We start from the raw sequence: 18,061 nt of genomic DNA on the forward strand, positions 1-18,061 counted from the left end.
CAAAGTACTTACCCTGAATAGTTCCACTGAAAATTATCCTGCTGTATAAATGGTTCAATCATTGTTAGCAACACACAGTTGTAACATGTTTTGGGCAGAAGCTTCAGATAAGTAAGTAAATAAGTAAATAAATAAATGTTAGCTGAAAGGAGCAGGTGGGGGGCGTGGTGGCGCAGTGGGTTGGATCGGGTCCTGCTCTCCGGTGGGTCTGGGGTTCGAGCCCCGCTTGGGGTGCCTTGCGACAGACTGGCATCCTGTCCTGGGTGTGTCCCCTCCCCCCCCCAGCCTTACGCCCTGTGTTGCCAGCTTAGGCTCTGGCTCCCCGCAATCCCGAATGGGACAAGCGGTTTAGAGAATGTGTGTGAAAGGAGCAGTGTTGCTCTTTGCTGACTCCTCTTGTTCTCTTTGTGTCTGTCTGGAAATTACGGGGTCATTTGAGGACTCACCTGTTTCCTAACAGCGTTTGTTTGCCGTGTCGTCGATCAGCCCGAATGTCGTGATGGTTTCACACCTGCAGGAGTCCTTTTCCCTGCTCCTCTGCTGCAGTTGTGAACGCCGCCGTGTTTGACGAGGACGGCTGAATGATATGACGCGTGTGTCTGCTTCGTATTCTCTTTATTACGATGATTGTATCTGAATTTTGCTCGTAGGGTCTTAGCAAGTTGGCATTTGTGCATCTTAAAAGTACCGTTGACCCAGCGATCCATCGTCACGCAGACCTGGATATCGGGGCTTCTTCGGCTCGCTGTCGAAGAGTCAGCTTGAGTCCCTAATAAAAATCGGAGATCTGCGCTCTTGGTGGTTCCCAGTGACTCTCACTTCCCGTACGGCACCATCTCCCAAGACCCCCCCCCGGTGGAGACTGAGCTTCCTTGCGTCCGTTTCTAGTCATCTTCCCATGTGCACCAGATGGGTGCTTCCTGTAGGCAGACCCTTAAAATGCTTAGTGGTACAGTTTTTCTTGTTTTTTTCAGCATCTCATAATCCCAGCATGAAATATATTTAAATACAGATGCCTGTGTGTCTTTAAACATCAGTCAGTTTGCAAAAAGGCAAAACCCACTATTCAATAACTAACGAAGTTTGTTCGCAGGCAACATTGCAATTTCGCTTCCACTCCTTCACTTCCACTTGGCGTGAGACGTGAATGCGAAACGCAGCTGAAGAAGGCGTCCGGTGCGAAGCTCATCGTCTCGAGAGGCTCGTCACATTGAAAGACACAACGTGCGTTTGCCAATGAAACGTTACGTCCCGTTTTTAATTTCTTTTCTGTGTTACGAGGAAGAAGGGACGTAGTTACGAGTGCGCTGCGATGCTCACGGAGACGTGTAATTTGCCTCCTTTTCCCCGAGTCCTGGGTCCTTAATTGCTTTTTGTACCCCCTCCCTGCAATTGGAAACGCTCATCTGGCCTGTGCCGCAGCACCCGCACCGGGGGGGGGGGGTATCTGTAGGAGTGCGATCACGTGACTCCGTTGACATGCTGCTCCTGCCTCCTGCTTTGCTCCGGTTCAATGCTGCGTGACGCTGTGTGAGCAGTACGGTTTACAGCCAAATTAAAGATGCGGTACGTGTTATGAGGACTTTTATCAATAGCTCTTCTCCTCCACGTTAAAATGAGAAATATTTAAGAAAACAATAGACAGAGAAACTGTGTCTGAAAATATTCACTGACAAATATAATAGAAAAGAGTTTGAGGTCTCGTCGCTGGTAGACGCGCTGCGTGGTGCAATGATGCTGCTTTTTCCGAGGAAAGATCTGTTGCCACGTTGGCGGCCGCGCGTTTGTGATCCTGATCCGCTTGACGGTACACGGGTGCGAAAGGATGGCTGATGCAGCGATATTATGTGGGACGGGACGATGCGTCATGTGGTGGGGGGGGATGCGTTATGCCGCCGGGCATCATTTTGACAGTCTGGTGGGAACATGTGATGCTGGCTGGGGATGATCACATGTGGTGCCCAATCCTGCACAGCACTGTCCTCCAGTGGCACCATGTTTCTCTTCGACTGTGTTTCAGCGCAGGAGTGGCCATGCCATTCGGCTGTTTAACGTTCGGGGAGAAGAAGGATTACAACAATCCCTCAGAGGTCACAGACAAATATGACCTGGGGCAGATTGTTAAGTCGTAAGTATCGCCGATCTCTGCGTGCCTCATCGGCACTGTTGGAACTGATCCTTTTCAGACAGTTCGGGCTTCTTTCAATCTTTGCTGTTTCGGGAATGAGGCAGAAACAAGTTTAAAAAATAGTTTCGCAGCGTAGGCTCCACAGATGTTACTCCATTGCAGAGAGCTGTGCCTGCACTTTCTCCACTGACCCTTAGATGCGCACCATCTCGTATATGGTATATACTGAGGCTGTAAAACAGACCATCCGTGTTCTCCTAAACGGAGATGCTCGGTGTTCCAGAAGTTTCCGTGGCACACAAAGAAAAGGAAAGGCACTAATAACATATGGAGTATAAATAAAAGGCACAATTGAATGAATGCAAGCAAGCAAGCAAGCACACACACGCACATCTCAAACCCCAGACCCAACAGAGAGCAGGCCCAGGCCAAACCTGCTGCGCCACCGCACCCCCTGCGGGTAAATACTTCGTTCCAATTGGCTGAGAGGTGCCATATAACCACGGAGGGAAAAAGAAGCTCCCTCAGGACTGCTGTTTCACACTTCTAAATCAATCCATGAGCAAATGTGCCCCTATGAATAACATCTGACATTTTATTACATGAAGTATTAAGCAATCAGTTGGCGAACCATTAAACCTCAATGGTTTCTCGGATATACGCTGTCAAATATAACGCTGAAATATTTCAGCAAGTCCAGCACTTTTAAAAACCTTGCGGGAAGAAGTGAATATGTGTGGCCTGGATTTTATCACTCTTTCTATTGCTATTGCTAATTATTCTGCGTTTGACGTCATGGTCATGTCATCACCCCATCATGCACTTTCATTCCTGCAGCCACAACCTGTCATGGTTTATTCCTTACAGAACACCACACTGTGGAAATCCCAAAAATAATTTGTCTGCATCAGGCTGTGTGCCATAGGTTTTCACATAATTTAAACTCTTGCATTCCTCCGGTTTGCTTTCACATTGTACCGGTTAACCCTTTACAGTGCCGTCACTAGATTAGCTGCCGCCCACAGCATATTAATAAGATAAAGGTTTTTTGCTATGTATAATGTTTAGCCTAAAGGAGGTTTGCTGCTGAAGATGAAGTTCAAGATGAATACTTGATTTTTGTTGGCATCACATTATTTTCTGGAGTATTCTCTCTGAGTGTGTCTCCATCCAACAATGTTGGTCCTGCCCAGCGAGGAGTTCTGCGAGATTTTCCGGGCCAAGGACAAGAACACGTTAAAAATGTACACCTGTAAGAAATTCCTGAAGAAAGATGGTAGAAAAGTCAGGAAAGCTGCCAAGAACGAAATCCTCATCTTGAAAATGTGAGTCATATTAATATGTGTGTTATACGTGCCTGACAACTGCCTGGTGTTTCCACAGGGTCATGCATGCTTGACCTAGTCTTGTATTGTATTGTATGGTGTGTGTGTGTGTGTGTGTGTGTGTGTGTGTCATATTGCCCCTGTGTGCCACAATGGGATTCTTTGTTGTTTTAAATTATTTTAAAGATGCTCTGTGTTTCATAGTAAAGCACATGTTGTGGGGGTTAGTGCTGCCACCTTCAGCCATAAGGACCTGGGTTCAAACCCCACCTCCTGCTGCCGCCGTACCCTGCGGTGAGCTGATCGCCCTGAGTTGCTCCAGTGATTGAAAGTACCTCCCTGTGTAAATGGGGGAATCGCTGACTGAGTCGCTCAGGGAACGAATGGTACCGATAACGGTACGTATAGAGTAAAAGGGTAAAAGTGTTTGAATGCAGCCCTGGTGTGAGGCCCTGTAAACATGGTAACTTGCGAAGTGACTCAGCCAAAGCGGTGACTTTGCTAGAAAGCGGTGAGCGGCTTTGAGGGCAGCTCATTCGCACCGGCGATCTCCTAGCTCCGCCAAAGGACGTCGCACATTTTTCTTCATTCGATATGACCCTTGCTTCCTGTTAAGAGTTTAGTTTTGGCCCAGCTACTGTAAGTGGCCGCAGAAAAGGGAAAAAGAACAAAAAGCTCGCTCTGCAAAATATAGAAATCATGAGCGAAAGTGTATTTCACACTCGTACAATAGGTTCTCCACTGCAGCTTGTGGAGATGAAAATTACCGCAATTTCAGTGCAGAACCACTTCTCTCTTATACCAGAGTAACACATTACCGCAGTCTCCAGATGCACCGTAATACTTCTGCTCTTCACACTTATTACTGGCACTTTTATACGTATCTTTATACGAGTGGATGTTTAGCAAAATCTTCCTCTGGATGGGTTTCCTGTCAAGGGTTCAATAACAGGATCCTTCTTAGGACTGAGATTTTGGCCCTTTCTTAACCGCTGTATCACTCACAGTCGCTAACCGTAACCCCTTTTAGGCCTCTTTAAAATCCGATCTGAGCTAGAAAGCCCACGGCGTTGTAATCATTACCGCTGGAAACATTAGCAGTGGAAGAGGCCACCAGCCCGGTACCGCTGTGACTCTGGCTTTTTGTGGTACGCCCGACTTATTATGTAAAAACCTGCCATTTTGCCAGAGCACGTTTTTTCCCTCTTAATGTGTTGTGACGCCGCAACGACCGCATCGCCATCGCTCCGCATGACATTATCAGCTAAAGGTTCGACTCAAACCCGTTAAATCGCTCTTTTCTGTCTTGTTACATTCAAAGGGTGAAGCACCCCAATATTCTCCAGCTCGTTGATGTCTATGAAACCAGAAAGGAGTACTACCTCTTCCTCGAGCTGTAAGTGAGCTTCTGACGCCGGACTGCAAAGTTCATCGATTCGGTTTGGAGGGAAGTGCCGCGGTAGCGGGCCAAGCTGACATAGCCAGTATACTGTAGTAAATTCACTCCCCGGTTTTATCATTTCCATACATTCCAAAAGCACTTTCCTTTTATGAAGATGTGAATCCGATTTGTGTATGTTTACATTGACATTTATTCATTTAGCAGACGCTTTTGTGCAAAGCGACGTACATCTCGGCAAAAGTACAATTTGCGCATTACATTAAGAAGAGGAGAGAGAGCTGCAGACATGAAACTTGTCTCAAGCAAACCTAGTTTGTTAACCTACCACTTGCTGCGCCGAGGTTCATCGTTCAAGCGGGTGCATAGAACACAGGATAGACTAATCCTGATACCCTCCTACCAATTTTTTTTTTTTTTTTAATATTATAACATGACATGCACGTGACATGTATTGTGTACTCTTTCCGTTATGTGCTATAGCAGAGAGCGCAAGCATGTTCCAGCCCCGTGGAAAATAGATCCGCTTTCTGGAAAATGCAGTAAATATATTTAGTTGCTAATATATGTACAAATTTGTGATCCTCTCATGTGGAAACAAGAGCAGCTGGAAGCGCATACATCTCCCAGCACTTGTGGATGGAGCAGCTGTTCTCTGCCCTGTTCCTTTTGGCCCTCCTGTGTCCAGTATATTGATTGCCGTTCAAACGTACTTTAAGTTTCATTAGGTTTCGTTCAACAGTCCAGTGAACGAACGGTACGATTCAAAAGCATTTGAAGTGTTAGATACAGGCGTACAGTGTCAGAATACTTAAATGGAGTAAAACCACACAATTTGTTTGCTTCATAACATGGAAAAGGCAGAAAGGGCCACTTCCGTGGGCCAGTGATTGTCATGCACAGGTACACGATACCATCATTTATAGCCTTTGATGAATTGCGAAATTTTGCTTACTGAAATTGACTTTCGATTATTCAGTCACCCAGAAAATGTGATTATTCAGTTACATTGATTATTTTGATTAATTTCATCACAGAGTACATGTACTCAGTTTGATTTTTCACAGATGTCCATGTAAAAAGGAACAATTTTATCAGCCAGTATCACATTTTAGCACATTTTTTTTTTTAATTACAGCCAGTATTCTTCAATCCCAGTATCGTTTAACTCGAAAACCCCGGATCTTGCATTCGACTAGCACGTGTACCTTAATGCCGTTTTAACTGTGTGATCTTTTCAGTGAACAGGTCACTCAGAACAACTGAATGATGAGCTCTTCTGGAAGGAGAAGCAACAGGAACGGGCCTGAGATGTGCCGAGACACACATTACAGTGACTTAAGCAGACAGCAGCTGGTCAGATGTGCTCTGTACCAGGCTTCTGGACTTAAATACATTTTCTCTGCATGAGCTCATTCTCTGTGGGCTCCTTCTCTGTTCAAATAATAACAACAAAGCAATCAACTTCACAGTTGCTGGCAGTATTAAGGAAAACGAGCCCATAGAAATAACAGGCTACAAGCTTCATTTTTTTTTTCCTTTTCTTGGCACAATGTCTTTTGAATAAACGATAAAAAGAATGAAATGTGTATGTAAAAAAGTGTATATGTATATATTTTCTGTAGCAAAAAACAAAGCAAAAGCAAAGCTGTTCTTCCATTCCCAGCCAGATGGTGAGAGTAAAATGCAGCACAACGGAATATGAGCGTGGAGTCACATTAATTTCTCTCCTTTCCAGTGTTTACAGCTCATGCTTGCAGTTCACGAGTGCTACTGATCAATGAGAAAATTCCAGCCATTGCACATGTTTATACGGTGAATTGGTTAATAACTGGAACAAAACAGGAGCGTTTGTTCGCTCGTTTAAAATTCTTTTTAATGTAGCTTGTAGTTAATGGAATGTTAAAATAAGTCTTGCATAGTGTCTAGCAATATGATAAGATTTTTACAAATCCTAACCTGTGAATACTCAAGGGATGTCAGTATTGTCATCCTTTTGTTGACTGTGGTTTTATAAAAGTGACTGAATTTATGAAGAAATGAACAATTTTTACTTTACAGACTGATTTCCATTCCCAGTTGTGCTTGTAAGCTGCGTAGCTAAAGTGTGTTTTCATATTGTACAAATTGTATCTATTTAATTTTAATCCGTTTTACATTTTAAACTAATTATGTGACGGATTTGTTTCAAAGGCACTGTAACGAAGAAGCGCCGGCACAGTCACTAGGGTTGCGAGAAAGGAAGGGGGTTTATTCGGAGTTGTGTGGGTCAACAGACGGGGGGGGGGGGGGGGGGCACAGGGAACTGGTAGGTCATGGGGGCACTCGGAAGGGGGGGGTGCGTTTGCGGTCGGGGTCGTGTCCCGATTCGCCGACGTCTCGGGGTCATCTCCGGCATCGGCTTCTCAGTCGCTCTTCCTCTCTCGCTGGCCGGGCCGGGGAAAGAAATAGGGGCATCGATTAAGTTCAGCCACTGTTGGCCCCCCCTTCAGACCTTCGGACCGCCCCGGCGTGCCACAGGCACTGTTTTGCGTTTCACGTTAATGTTTTAAGACGGGACGCTTTGTACCGCAGGACTTCCCGGAACTTACTGTTACTGAGGATTCACCGCTAAGCAGCTCAGGCTCAACTTGTTGGCACTGCTGAAGGACAGAAGTGACCGTCTGAAAATTCCCTTTGAATGGCTTTCCCCCGGCAGGGCTACGGGCAGAGAAGTGTTTGACTGGATCCTTGACCAAGGCTACTATTCTGAGCGGGACACCAGCAATGTCATTCGACAGGTGATGGAAGCTGTGGCCTATCTGCACTCGCTGCGCATTGTCCACAGGAACCTGAAGGTACCGGACGCAGGGCTCTCGCAGGTCGTGGGCAGCGGGGTTGCTCTTCACGCACCTGCCTTTGGAATGCTGCTGTTCGTAAAAATCAAACATGTGGCATTTGCAGCTGTGTTATCAATAGTATTTCGTGTTGATGCCATTGGGTTTCCAGTCCTCTGTGCGAGAAAGACAAGGCGGCGTCAGTTGCCCTGATCGAAAATCTGTATTTTTAGCGTGGTCAGTGTGTTTGCATGAGAGAAATAAGTGCAGTTGCTGAGTCTTGTCTGACCTGTTGACATTGTTCTATTCGTTTTCAATGCAAAAGTAACATCACGTACATTAGCATGAACATCAACAAAGGTTGGAAACATTTCCTCTCGTTATGGTCATTATGAAATCGAGAGAGGAAAACAAGGTGTCTGCTCTCTGTTTTAGCTGGAGAACCTGGTGTATTACAACCGTCTGAAGAACTCCAAGATCGTGATCAGCGATTTCCACCTAGCTAAGCTAGAGAACGGACTCATCAAGGAGCCTTGCGGGACCCCAGAATACTTAGGTGCGAGGAACGGGGGGTATTACTGAAGGATCGCACCGAGGGGATTATGATACAATCCTTGAACCTTGGGAGATGAACCGCACGCGGGGTTTACAGCACTGGCTGCACGGATAACTGGGTATAGAGAGATGGGAAGAAGCTTATAACTGCCGTAGCGATGACCTTATGATGAAGTAAAGCGGAGGAGTTAATTACAGTCAAAGGACTGGGATGTAGCCGGATTATTTGGAAGGTGAAAAGGGGCAGAAGTTAACAGCGTACAAAGTAAGAGACCTGTAAATGCAGATTGAAACTTTCACTGATATTGTTTTGTTGCAACAACTTTGCCCATTTATACTGCTTCTATATTTGCACTCACTCTACTTATATTTGCAAAGATTCTTAAATGGGTAAATAACTGTATATAGCTTAACATTGCAAGTCAGCTGAATAAATGAATGAATAAATGTCAGTGAGTTTTTGTTTGCTGAGACCCGTCTGGAGCTTGACCTTTAAATCTGGGTGCAATGGGGGTATTAACCTGAAGGTCCTCCATGGAGAGAGTTGCCATTGAGGGAATGCTCTGCCCCTTCTGTTTTAGCCCCAGAGGTCGTGGGGCGACAGAGATACGGCAGACCTGTGGACTGCTGGGCCCTCGGAGTCATCATGTACATATTGTGAGTACGAGGCCCGCGGGAGCGAGCGCCAGATGTAATGTGCCTGCCCAGGGGGTTGGGCGATGTCCAATAGAGTTGCTGCGGACGGAGCGATGAGATGTTGCGTGCCAACCTGTACCATCCGTACCCAGGCTGTCTGGAAACCCCCCCTTCTACGACGAGACCGATGACGACGACTATGAGAACCACGACAAAAACCTCTTCAGGAAGATCCTGGCTGGAGACTATGAGTTTGACTCTCCGTACTGGGATGACATCTCTGATTCTGGTATGAAAGAACCAGACGTGGTCCCCGCTGCAACGAGCCGCACAGAAAATCCCTCACGCTCTTGGTGGAGGGGGTCTTGACAGTTGTCTCTACGTTTGTCTCGCAGCAAAGAGCCTGGTATCTCGGCTGATGGAAGTGGACCAGCACCAGAGGCTCACTGCACAGGAGGCCATCAACCACGAGTGGTACTCAGATGTCGATAGTTAACAGCACTTTAGTTCATACAGCAAACGGCAGCAGGGAATGGTTCGATATCTTATGCTACTGACGAAGGCCAACTAGTCAATGCAGATATTTTGCTGAAATTATAATGCAGTGCGTTATACTTCAGCTCTTCCGTGTTCTCTGTTGAAGCACTTCGAACTTCCCGTAAACTTTATTGCATATTGCACAATTAAAAAGATAACAGCGGAAGGGTTTTACTTAATGCTTTTATTCCAATCGTTGCAGGATATCTGGGAATGCGGCCTCGGATAAAAACATCAAGGATGGCGTCTGTGCGCAAATCGAGAAGAATTTTGCAAAAGCCAAGTGGAAGGTAGTACTCTCTCTTTTACACCCCTGACTAAGGAGTTCACAGAGGTAACTGCACAGCATTGCTTCTGCGCCCTGGTGCTCGTTTCCTATTAGAACAAGAAGCACGCCAGCAAAACGGTTTTTAACCGTGTTTTCCGGTCATAAATTGTTCCTGCAAAGCAGCAGTGTGTAAACGGAAAAACCGCACAATGAAATTACTTATTCCATTATTTCTTCTGGGGTAAAATTACAATTTTTTCCAGGCCCATCCTAAATGATGGCTAATATCACATTGAAAGCTCTGTAACACATTAAAATGGAACGAATAGTAATTAATAATATCATTTCATTTAAAATAAAATAATGATTTTATGAAGGAAACTTGAGGGGGCACAGTGGCGTGGCGGCTTTGGCCTGCGCCTGCTCTCCGGTGGGTCCGGGGTTCGAGTCCCGCTTGGGGAGCCTTGCGACGGACTGGCGTCCCATCCTGGGTGCGTCCCCTCCCCCTCCGGCCTTTCGCCCTGTGTTGCCGGGTTAGGCTCCGGTTCGCCGCGACCCCGTTTGGGACAAGCGGTTTCAGACTGTGTGTGTCAAGGAAACTTACATTGATAGTGTGAGTGGACTGGCTTGAGGAAGACCATATTTCACACTAAAATAAATTTTTAGAAAATTTTAAAAACAGTAGGATGCCAACAGAAACATGAGTATGCAAGAGAGTTGCAGAGAGGCAGAAAGCAGCTGAGAGCATGGGTACTGGGTTCCCACAATGCACTGCGCCTCACGCTGTCTCTCATACAGCCACTTGACAGTTTCCAAATACAGCTGCGGTTTACGATGCTGGAAAGAATCTCGCTGGCCCGGACCAGACGTCTCAGACCGGACGCACGAAAATCCGGACCGTTAGCAATAAGTGGTACCAATAATTGAGGCGCCGCACGAGTGGAAAACTGGATATGGGGAAGGGGAGAATGAGAAATGGAGGATGACCGTATTTGCAGTACTGCTCCCATGCCCGTGTCGCTTTCGCTCACTCATTACCACACTAACTATGGTCCCGTGTGACCTCTGTGTCCCACAGAAAGCAGTACGGGTCACGACCATCATGAAGAGGCTGCGCGCTCCAGAGCAGAGTGACGCGGCAGCGGCCGGTCCCGCCACGCAGCCAGCGGGTGCCCAGGGCACGACAACAGCTGCGGGCGACGCACCTGCAGCTCCGGCCGCAACCCCCGAGAGCCCCCCGCCCGGCGCAGAGCCCCCCGCCGGCCAGCCGGTTCCCGGCGCTCGACCGGAAAGCGGCCCCGCTGCCGCCGCGGGCTCGGGCGGAAATGCGGCCCCGGGCGACGCCGCGCTCGAGCTCGAGGACCCCTCGTCACGGTGTAACGGGGAGACCGCGGCCCCGCTACCGCCGACGGCAGAAGGCAGCGACGAGCAGAACGGCTAAATCGTCCGTTTGGTGCCGAGCCACTCCGAGAGCCCTGAACCCCACCCTGCATACTGTACATTCGCTGCTGGCATGGTGACACTCGATCTGCTATTTTCCTTCACGGCACTGGCATCTTACAGAGCCCGTGTTCTGTCTCTCCTGAGTGACTGACTGGCCTGTGTTCCTCTGTGATTAATGCCCCCGTGTTCCCCTTCATCTGAACAACTGGAACGTCTTCCTTCCCGTTTCCTTCTTTTTTCCAAATCGCCCCTCCCTCCAGCCTTTGACGAGCTCCTCTCTTTCGTTTTGTCGCCAGCCGTAGTTGCCGCTTTAAGCTGTCCCCCTGTCGCCAGTATCCTACTAGTTGAAGCATGAGCAAAAACAGTAGTTGCTAAATATTGTCATTTTCCGGGGGTTCACTGTGTTTGTGCCGACCCGCTACGTAGCCGATGCGGACGTCGGGCTCAGGGCCCCGCTCAGGAAAGCACCACATGGCTCTTGAAGTGTGTACGTACTGTAAATAGAGACCCGGTAGAATTACCCCAAAAAGACACACGTTCTGAACTTTCCTGTTGATTTGCTACGGTTCGTGAAGTGACTGGCGGATAGCGAGATGCTCACGCTGCCCGCCTAACGCGCACTCTAAGTGACTGTAATAGATAGGCGTTCGTCACGGCTCCGCCTTCTCCGTAATCCCTCCGTACCTTCCACCGTGAAATATAATCGTCGTCGAAGCCGGACGCGTTTCCTCTTTTGCTTCGCTGAATCGCAGCTTACTTAAAATGCGGCACATTAAGATGGTGCGGAGTGACGCGCCGCATTGGAGTCCTACGCTTTTTTTTTTTTCCCTTCACATTTTCCTAAGAGTTACTTGGAGGCACTTTCGAGGCGGAGAAGGTCTCTCTCAGTTACACGTACCCTGCGCTTAGGACACGTGTACGTTCTCCCGATTTTTGTGGCGCGGCGGTCAGAAGATGCCAGGGATGAAATCCGCATCGCAGGCAGAATCTTTGCGTTAAAGTAGCATGCGGAGCACTTAGCAGAAATGAACTTTGCGCAGCCTTGGCTGCGAAAAAGACGAAACGAATAAATGAAATGTTACGTTAATAGAAATTTCCACGATACCACACCCGTACCGCGTTATAGTACGTGGGCCTCGAGGAGCTCGCCTTTATCCCCTCGCACCTCTGCCTGCTTCCCTCTGTCCTTTCATTTAACGTTCGCATTTCCTGAAATATCTTTCGCATTCTTTCAGTTTCCTCTTCAGTCTTCATCTTCACGCTTCGTGCGTCCTCGGCTAGAAAACAGCTGCTTCTTGGCCTCCGTTTTATCATCGCGATTCTTTGTTTTAAAAGACCGGCCCCTCTGGCATTACGCGCCATTGTTATCCTGTGAAAAACAACACTAAAAGCCATCGTTGTTTCTTTCTGCTGTTTGTAAAATGTTCTGTTGTTTAAAAAAAAGAACTGGAATTAGTTTAAGGTAGCGCTCTTAAAAGCCACCGACTGTGCTGTTCTGGGCATTCAAATGTACAGTATATATGATTCTATTTTAATTGTCCTCCCTCTCGTTTATTTATTCGTTCGTGCGTCTGTGTGCTGCACTTATTTTAATGTGAATGACACCGACGATGTCATTTTTTCTTCACTGCCGGTGTAGTGAATGGAGGAAAATGAGGGATGCCAGAATACACTGTAACCATTACGAACAGAGCAATATCGAGGTTGCTTTCGAAAACCGTGACGCCGCTTTCCGTGTCGTTTACGCGGTGCGTGTAGTTAAGAACCGAAGGACCGCTGCCGTCGTCCTGGGTGAGCGGGCCTCCTCTCGCCAGATGGCCGTCGTGCGACAGGAAGGGTTCAGATCTCATTAGTCACGCTTCCCGACCCCCGCGACCACCCGCTTCGGGCGCCATCCCGCAATGCATTTTACCAGCAACCCACCCGCTGCGGCGCAGGCCGTCCCTCCTAAGGAACAGCGAGCCCGCGGTTCGTCACGTGTCGCGGTCGGACTTTGGCGTCGCGCCGTCGTCTCGGCGGCCATGTTTAATAGATCACTCCTCTGCGCTTCGCTCCTGTTTTATTCCATTTGATTCGCTTTGATTTCTTTCCCTCTAAAGTCTCCCTCTTTGTTTGCGGCTACAGGCGGCTGTTGAATTCTGTACTTTAGAAACGTCACGGCCGTTTCCTACGCAGGGAAAAAATGAAGCGTCCATCTTGTTGCTAGTGACTTTTGTCGAAGACGTTCAAGTCTTTGCTGCCTGGTCCACGTTGAACTTGTGCGTTTCTGATGTTAGTATCTATATAGGTGACTATGAACGTACGAACGCGCGCTGCGTTCATCATCGGGTTTTCTCTAAGCTCTCTGGGAGTTCTCTCGAAAAGCTACATTTGGCCTGGAGAAGAAAGAGCACGGACTTAGTTTTAGCTCAGTGATCATCAGTATGGACCGTGTTTCTTCACGCATCTCTCACATCTCTAAATGTGACCGTCACGGGGACTCGTCGGCTCCCTCAGGCCCCGTCTCTTGTTTTTAGCCTCTGTGCTCCTTCGCTGACTTTATGAATTTGATGCTAATAAAACTTTCTTCATGGAATGTTGACGTTGTTCTCTTGCTTCTCTCTTTCCGCCAGCAGACCTGCTTTCTGTCTCGCTTTCCCTGTGTCCATTAAAAAAGAGAACGTTTCTGTTTTCCTCTGTCTGTGCATGATTCCCCGGAGTTAATACCGTCAGCTTTTCAACAAGTAAGCAAGGGGCGGAGTGGTAAAACACAGACTTGTAGCCGAAAGAAATGTTTCGCGTGCGACGGGGGAACGTGGTATGTTACGACTGAGCAAGGTAATTGATCGTGTGCCCGGTGACGTGCGGCAGGTGAGCTGCTTTGCATAAACGTGTCAACTAGGCAACAAAACAATAATAGAAAGGATAAGGAGCAGCCAGGTTTTGTCTTCTCTCTCACCATTGTATTAGTAATGACAGTCGCAGGACTTTCAGAGGATACCCTTCAAGAACGTGCTGAGTGACACGACTGTTTTTGACTTTGTGCAAGTGCTGCAAGGCTTTACGGTGCTTTTCACGGAGGGAAATGGACACATTTGAAAATAGAACAGAACAGCAGGTCAAGACATCGGGGTTAAAAGATGCTCTTTAGCCACTGAAGTTACTTTACGAAGGAAGACTGGAAAGCACGGATTGAAATAAACTGGGCTGTGATTTTATGAAATCTCATCGATGCGGTACCGAAGGGGCCGGAAGGCATCTTTCACTTCACAAATGCGGGGCGTGTATGAACTGCAGTGCCAAACGTATAAAGGAATATAAAGTTACATTACATTTTTTACTTTTAAGTCGTTGGGCTGAAACAACTGAGACTTTATTAAACTTTCACTGACACGTGACGTGTCCGATTTGGGACCTTTGACACTTTGGAAAGAGTCATCGTAAGTAAATGATATACGTCAATGATATAATGTACAGTATAAGTATAATACAGTTGCCTGACAAGTTATGATGCAGCTTCGATTTTTAATGTTCTCATTTAGAACTTTTCCAAGAACTGCATGCAAAATATACAGTACACAGACAATGCATATTATTGTGGGCAGCAGGTGGCGTTGTGGTTAGAGCTTCTGCATGTGGATTCAGAAAGTGCTGGTTTGAATCCCAGCTCCTGCTGTTATGTCCCCGAGCAGGATACCGACCCTGAGTCCCTTCGCCAAAGCGGCCCTGCAGTATAAATTGGTTGATTAGCGTAAGCAGCTTAAAACTATAAGTCACTTTGCGGAAAAGAATCACCTAGTTAATAAATGAAAGCAACGTCTAGCGTCTGTGTCCCCGGAGTGTCGTTAAGAGGGCAGAAAAGAAAAAGAAAACTGCTTTATGGCTCAGTAAATCCATTTCCCCTGCGGAACATGCGACTCCAACCTCTCGACAGGGCCACCGCTGGTGAAAAGCATCCTCGTGTTTTATCTTACGAGTCCTGCTGTTTAGACATTGCGGACGTGGGGGTTACGACCGTCGCCTGCTGCGTTCATAAGTCGTGTGCCAAATGCCCCAGTTTACATGTCCTGGTCCCGTGGCCTTCTCTCCTGCAGTATAGATGCAGCGCAGCGGTACATGAATAAGGTCACGTTCGAAATTCTAGGTTGGTAACGTATATTTGGGGTTTAATCAATTTGACTGATGGAGCTGCCGATCAGTCCAGCGACCGTGGCAGAACGTAAGCCTTGCTGGGAGACAATTTACGTCTGAAAGAGCAGCGATCTCTCGCAAGGTTGAGACGAGATACGTGCGGAGATGAGAGATTTGGACGACTTTGCTCTGCAAGGCCTGCGATATTTCATGCGGTGTGTTTGCCGTACTCATTCACCCGTTTTCAGCAGCAGCAGCCCCCAGAGACACGTCGCCAACAGCAACATTCTTAATGAACCATGACCGCTGGAATTAATGCGAGATCCTTGCGCTGCTCCTTCGTTCCAGCGCAAAGAATCAAAGTGAGCACTGAGCGCGTTGGCTCGCAGTATCATTGCAAACAGAAATAAATACGCACATAAAACTCACTGGAAATGAAAGACTTTTAATGGTTTTCAATTTAGATTTTTTTATAGTTGAAAGGTGCCATTTCAGAGAATGAATGACTTACATTATATAAATTATGATCATATCAAGGGACATGCACTTCTAAATGATGCCGCATCATTACAATGTGGACATTTCGAGTTTAGCAGCTATTTCATTGACTAATTAACAGAAAGTCCCTCTGTGACACAGACGCGGGCGCACGAGGAGGAAACGAAGCGTGCGGCTGACGATCAGTACGGAAGGAGGAGGCGCTCGAGCTCCTACAGCGAGTGAAGCGCAGTGACGTTCACGCTGCTGATATAGCAAGGCGTGACGTAGCTGGGGTTGGAGAACATGGGACCTGGACAGCGTGGCAGGGGTGTGTGTGTGTGTGTGTGTGTGCTGGGGGTCAGCGGACAAAGAGCTAATCAACTATCCACAAACTCGTGTCTTCAAGCCTTTTAGGGCTGGAAAGCGGTCCTGCGGCCAGTTGAATACAGACAGGTGTGTCGAGTCACTTACATGGATGATGTCGAGTGGCACCACTGATGAACGTTGGCGGCTTCGCACCCAACCCGACCCTATTATGACCCTCAGAGACGCGTAACGTGCGTCACTTTAGTACAACGAGCCCACGTGCAGATGAAAGAAGTGCACTTGTGACGTAACAGACGCAGAAGAAAGACACGGACGTGATGTTTCTCCACGCAGAGGCGTCACGAATTAGGGGACTGAAACGCGGCAACCGGACAGGTGGACAGAATCGTGGCTCTGACAAGACGGGACTCGAACACGAACGCGCACGGAACAGGACCTGGGGAAACCGCGCGGATATCGCGAGAAGAAAGACAGTCGGTGGAGCTCCGATCAAGGATCCATAACCTTGAGTTTGTCCTTTGTCGCTTTCGCACTTGTTGATCGTTGAGCGTCAGCTGCGGCTTTGACCGGCGACACACAGTTAGGCCTCCTGCTGCTGCGGGGTTTTATTACTCGTTTGGGACGTGACGTGTTTCCGAAAGCGGCCTGTTAACAATAAAAATGTTTGCCCGTGATCTAAATTTGAGAAATGAAACTAGACTCGGCCCTCGGGGGGCACTGATCTACACGGACAGAAAGCGTTTCCATGTGCTGCTCGTGTTCTTGTTTATGCTCACGGTTCTTTTTCTTTTCAACACCCAAAGACAGAAAATGAGCTCGAAGGAGGCCGAAAGAAGAATCTTGGAGAAAATCAATAATGTTCCATTCATTCAGGCTTTCTTGCACTATTCATATTTTCATGAGGATTTTTGAGGCTCGCTTGGATCTTTGGAAGTTCAAGTTGCACTTTCGCTTGATGTTCTGTTTTCCTCCAAGGCGATCAGTAAAGCTTTCTTAGGCAGCTCGAGTCCAAACGCAGAGATTCCCCAGCAGAGGAGAGAAGGACGTACATCTGCTTTGGGTTCTTCAGAAATGCGTGCTGTAAAAATATGACACTTTTGTGGTGTGAAAATATGACCCTTTGCACTCGGTTTACGGTGCTTTGCGGTGTTTGCGGTTCTGCGTACGCGTCGTGTATCAATAAGCCTTTCGGCAGCAGAGCTGAAAGTTTCGTGTGGTACTAAGAGAAAGAACAGTGTCGTGTCTCCCCCCCCTCCGCGTGCTCTATGCATTTGGAAAAAACGAAGAAAGTTCCAGAACTAACTGTAGATTCACTGGACGTAAGTGCGAAACGTGCCCTCAGAATATGATTGTGGATGTACTGCTGTAGCCTGGGGTGGAAGTTATGCTCTACGGGAGCCGTAAGCTCTTCAAATGTTGTTGGCCTGCCCAGACACCGTCTAACGCTGTATTCAAGGTGTGCGGTGCAGGATTTCTTTCCTTTAGCAGTGCACACATGGTTGTGAGGAAGAGGAGGACTCCAAGTGGAAGAATGCACAAAATGAGGTCTGCAGTGCATAGTGATGAAGGGTTTTCTCTGGGCAGGAGGTCAAGCGGCAATTGAATGAATGAATGAATGAATGAATGAATGAATGAATGAATGAAACTTCATTAATCCCAGAGAGAAATTTTGTTGTAGCAGTATACAATATGCAACATACTGTACGTACACACACGTATAGACATATGTACATATACTGTAAACATAAAGTGACCAAACAGAAAAGTTAGTAAGTGAAAATGAAACAAACACATTTGCATAGAAAAAGTAGTGAATTAAGAAGGCGGAGGATACGGTGGGACGCAGAGAAAGTTCAGCAGGAGGACTTGTAGATCCTGATGGCTGCAGGTAGAAGCGGCCTCAGGTAGCGCTCCTCGGAACGGCGGGAGCGAAGCGGCCGGACGCTGAAAGCGCTCCTTTGTTTTACCGTGGCGGCGTCCAGAGGGTGCGAGTCATCATTTTGGTCCCTGTCTGGTGTGACCTCCATCAGGGAGTCC

General features: G+C 47.5%; 1 protein-coding gene across 3 annotated transcripts in view; it reads left to right on the forward strand.

Annotated features, from left to right (window-relative positions):
* Positions 1-14,359, forward strand: part of camkvb (CaM kinase-like vesicle-associated b) — a 48,554-nt gene extending 34,195 nt beyond the window's left edge. For 2 of the 3 annotated variants that reach the window (XM_029247688.1, XM_029247687.1), the window contains exons 2-11: positions 2,021-2,128; positions 3,322-3,453; positions 4,775-4,849; positions 7,551-7,689; positions 8,104-8,224; positions 8,805-8,880; positions 9,012-9,148; positions 9,255-9,333; positions 9,599-9,686; positions 10,743-14,359. In XM_029247688.1, the coding sequence (XP_029103521.1) occupies positions 2,034-2,128; positions 3,322-3,453; positions 4,775-4,849; positions 7,551-7,689; positions 8,104-8,224; positions 8,805-8,880; positions 9,012-9,148; positions 9,255-9,333; positions 9,599-9,686; positions 10,743-11,105 (1,305 nt within the window). In that variant the 5' untranslated portion in view covers positions 2,021-2,033 and the 3' untranslated portion in view covers positions 11,106-14,359. The remainder of the gene's footprint in view (positions 1-2,020; positions 2,129-3,321; positions 3,454-4,774; positions 4,850-7,550; positions 7,690-8,103; positions 8,225-8,804; positions 8,881-9,011; positions 9,149-9,254; positions 9,334-9,598; positions 9,687-10,742) is intronic. The other variant, XM_029247686.1, reaches the window with a different exon arrangement.
* The last annotated feature ends 3,702 nt before the right edge of the window (positions 14,360-18,061 follow it).

The sequence above is a fragment of the Scleropages formosus genome, chromosome 22 (assembly GCF_900964775.1).
Source record: "Scleropages formosus chromosome 22, fSclFor1.1, whole genome shotgun sequence".
Classification (NCBI taxonomy): domain Eukaryota; kingdom Metazoa; phylum Chordata; class Actinopteri; order Osteoglossiformes; family Osteoglossidae; genus Scleropages; species Scleropages formosus.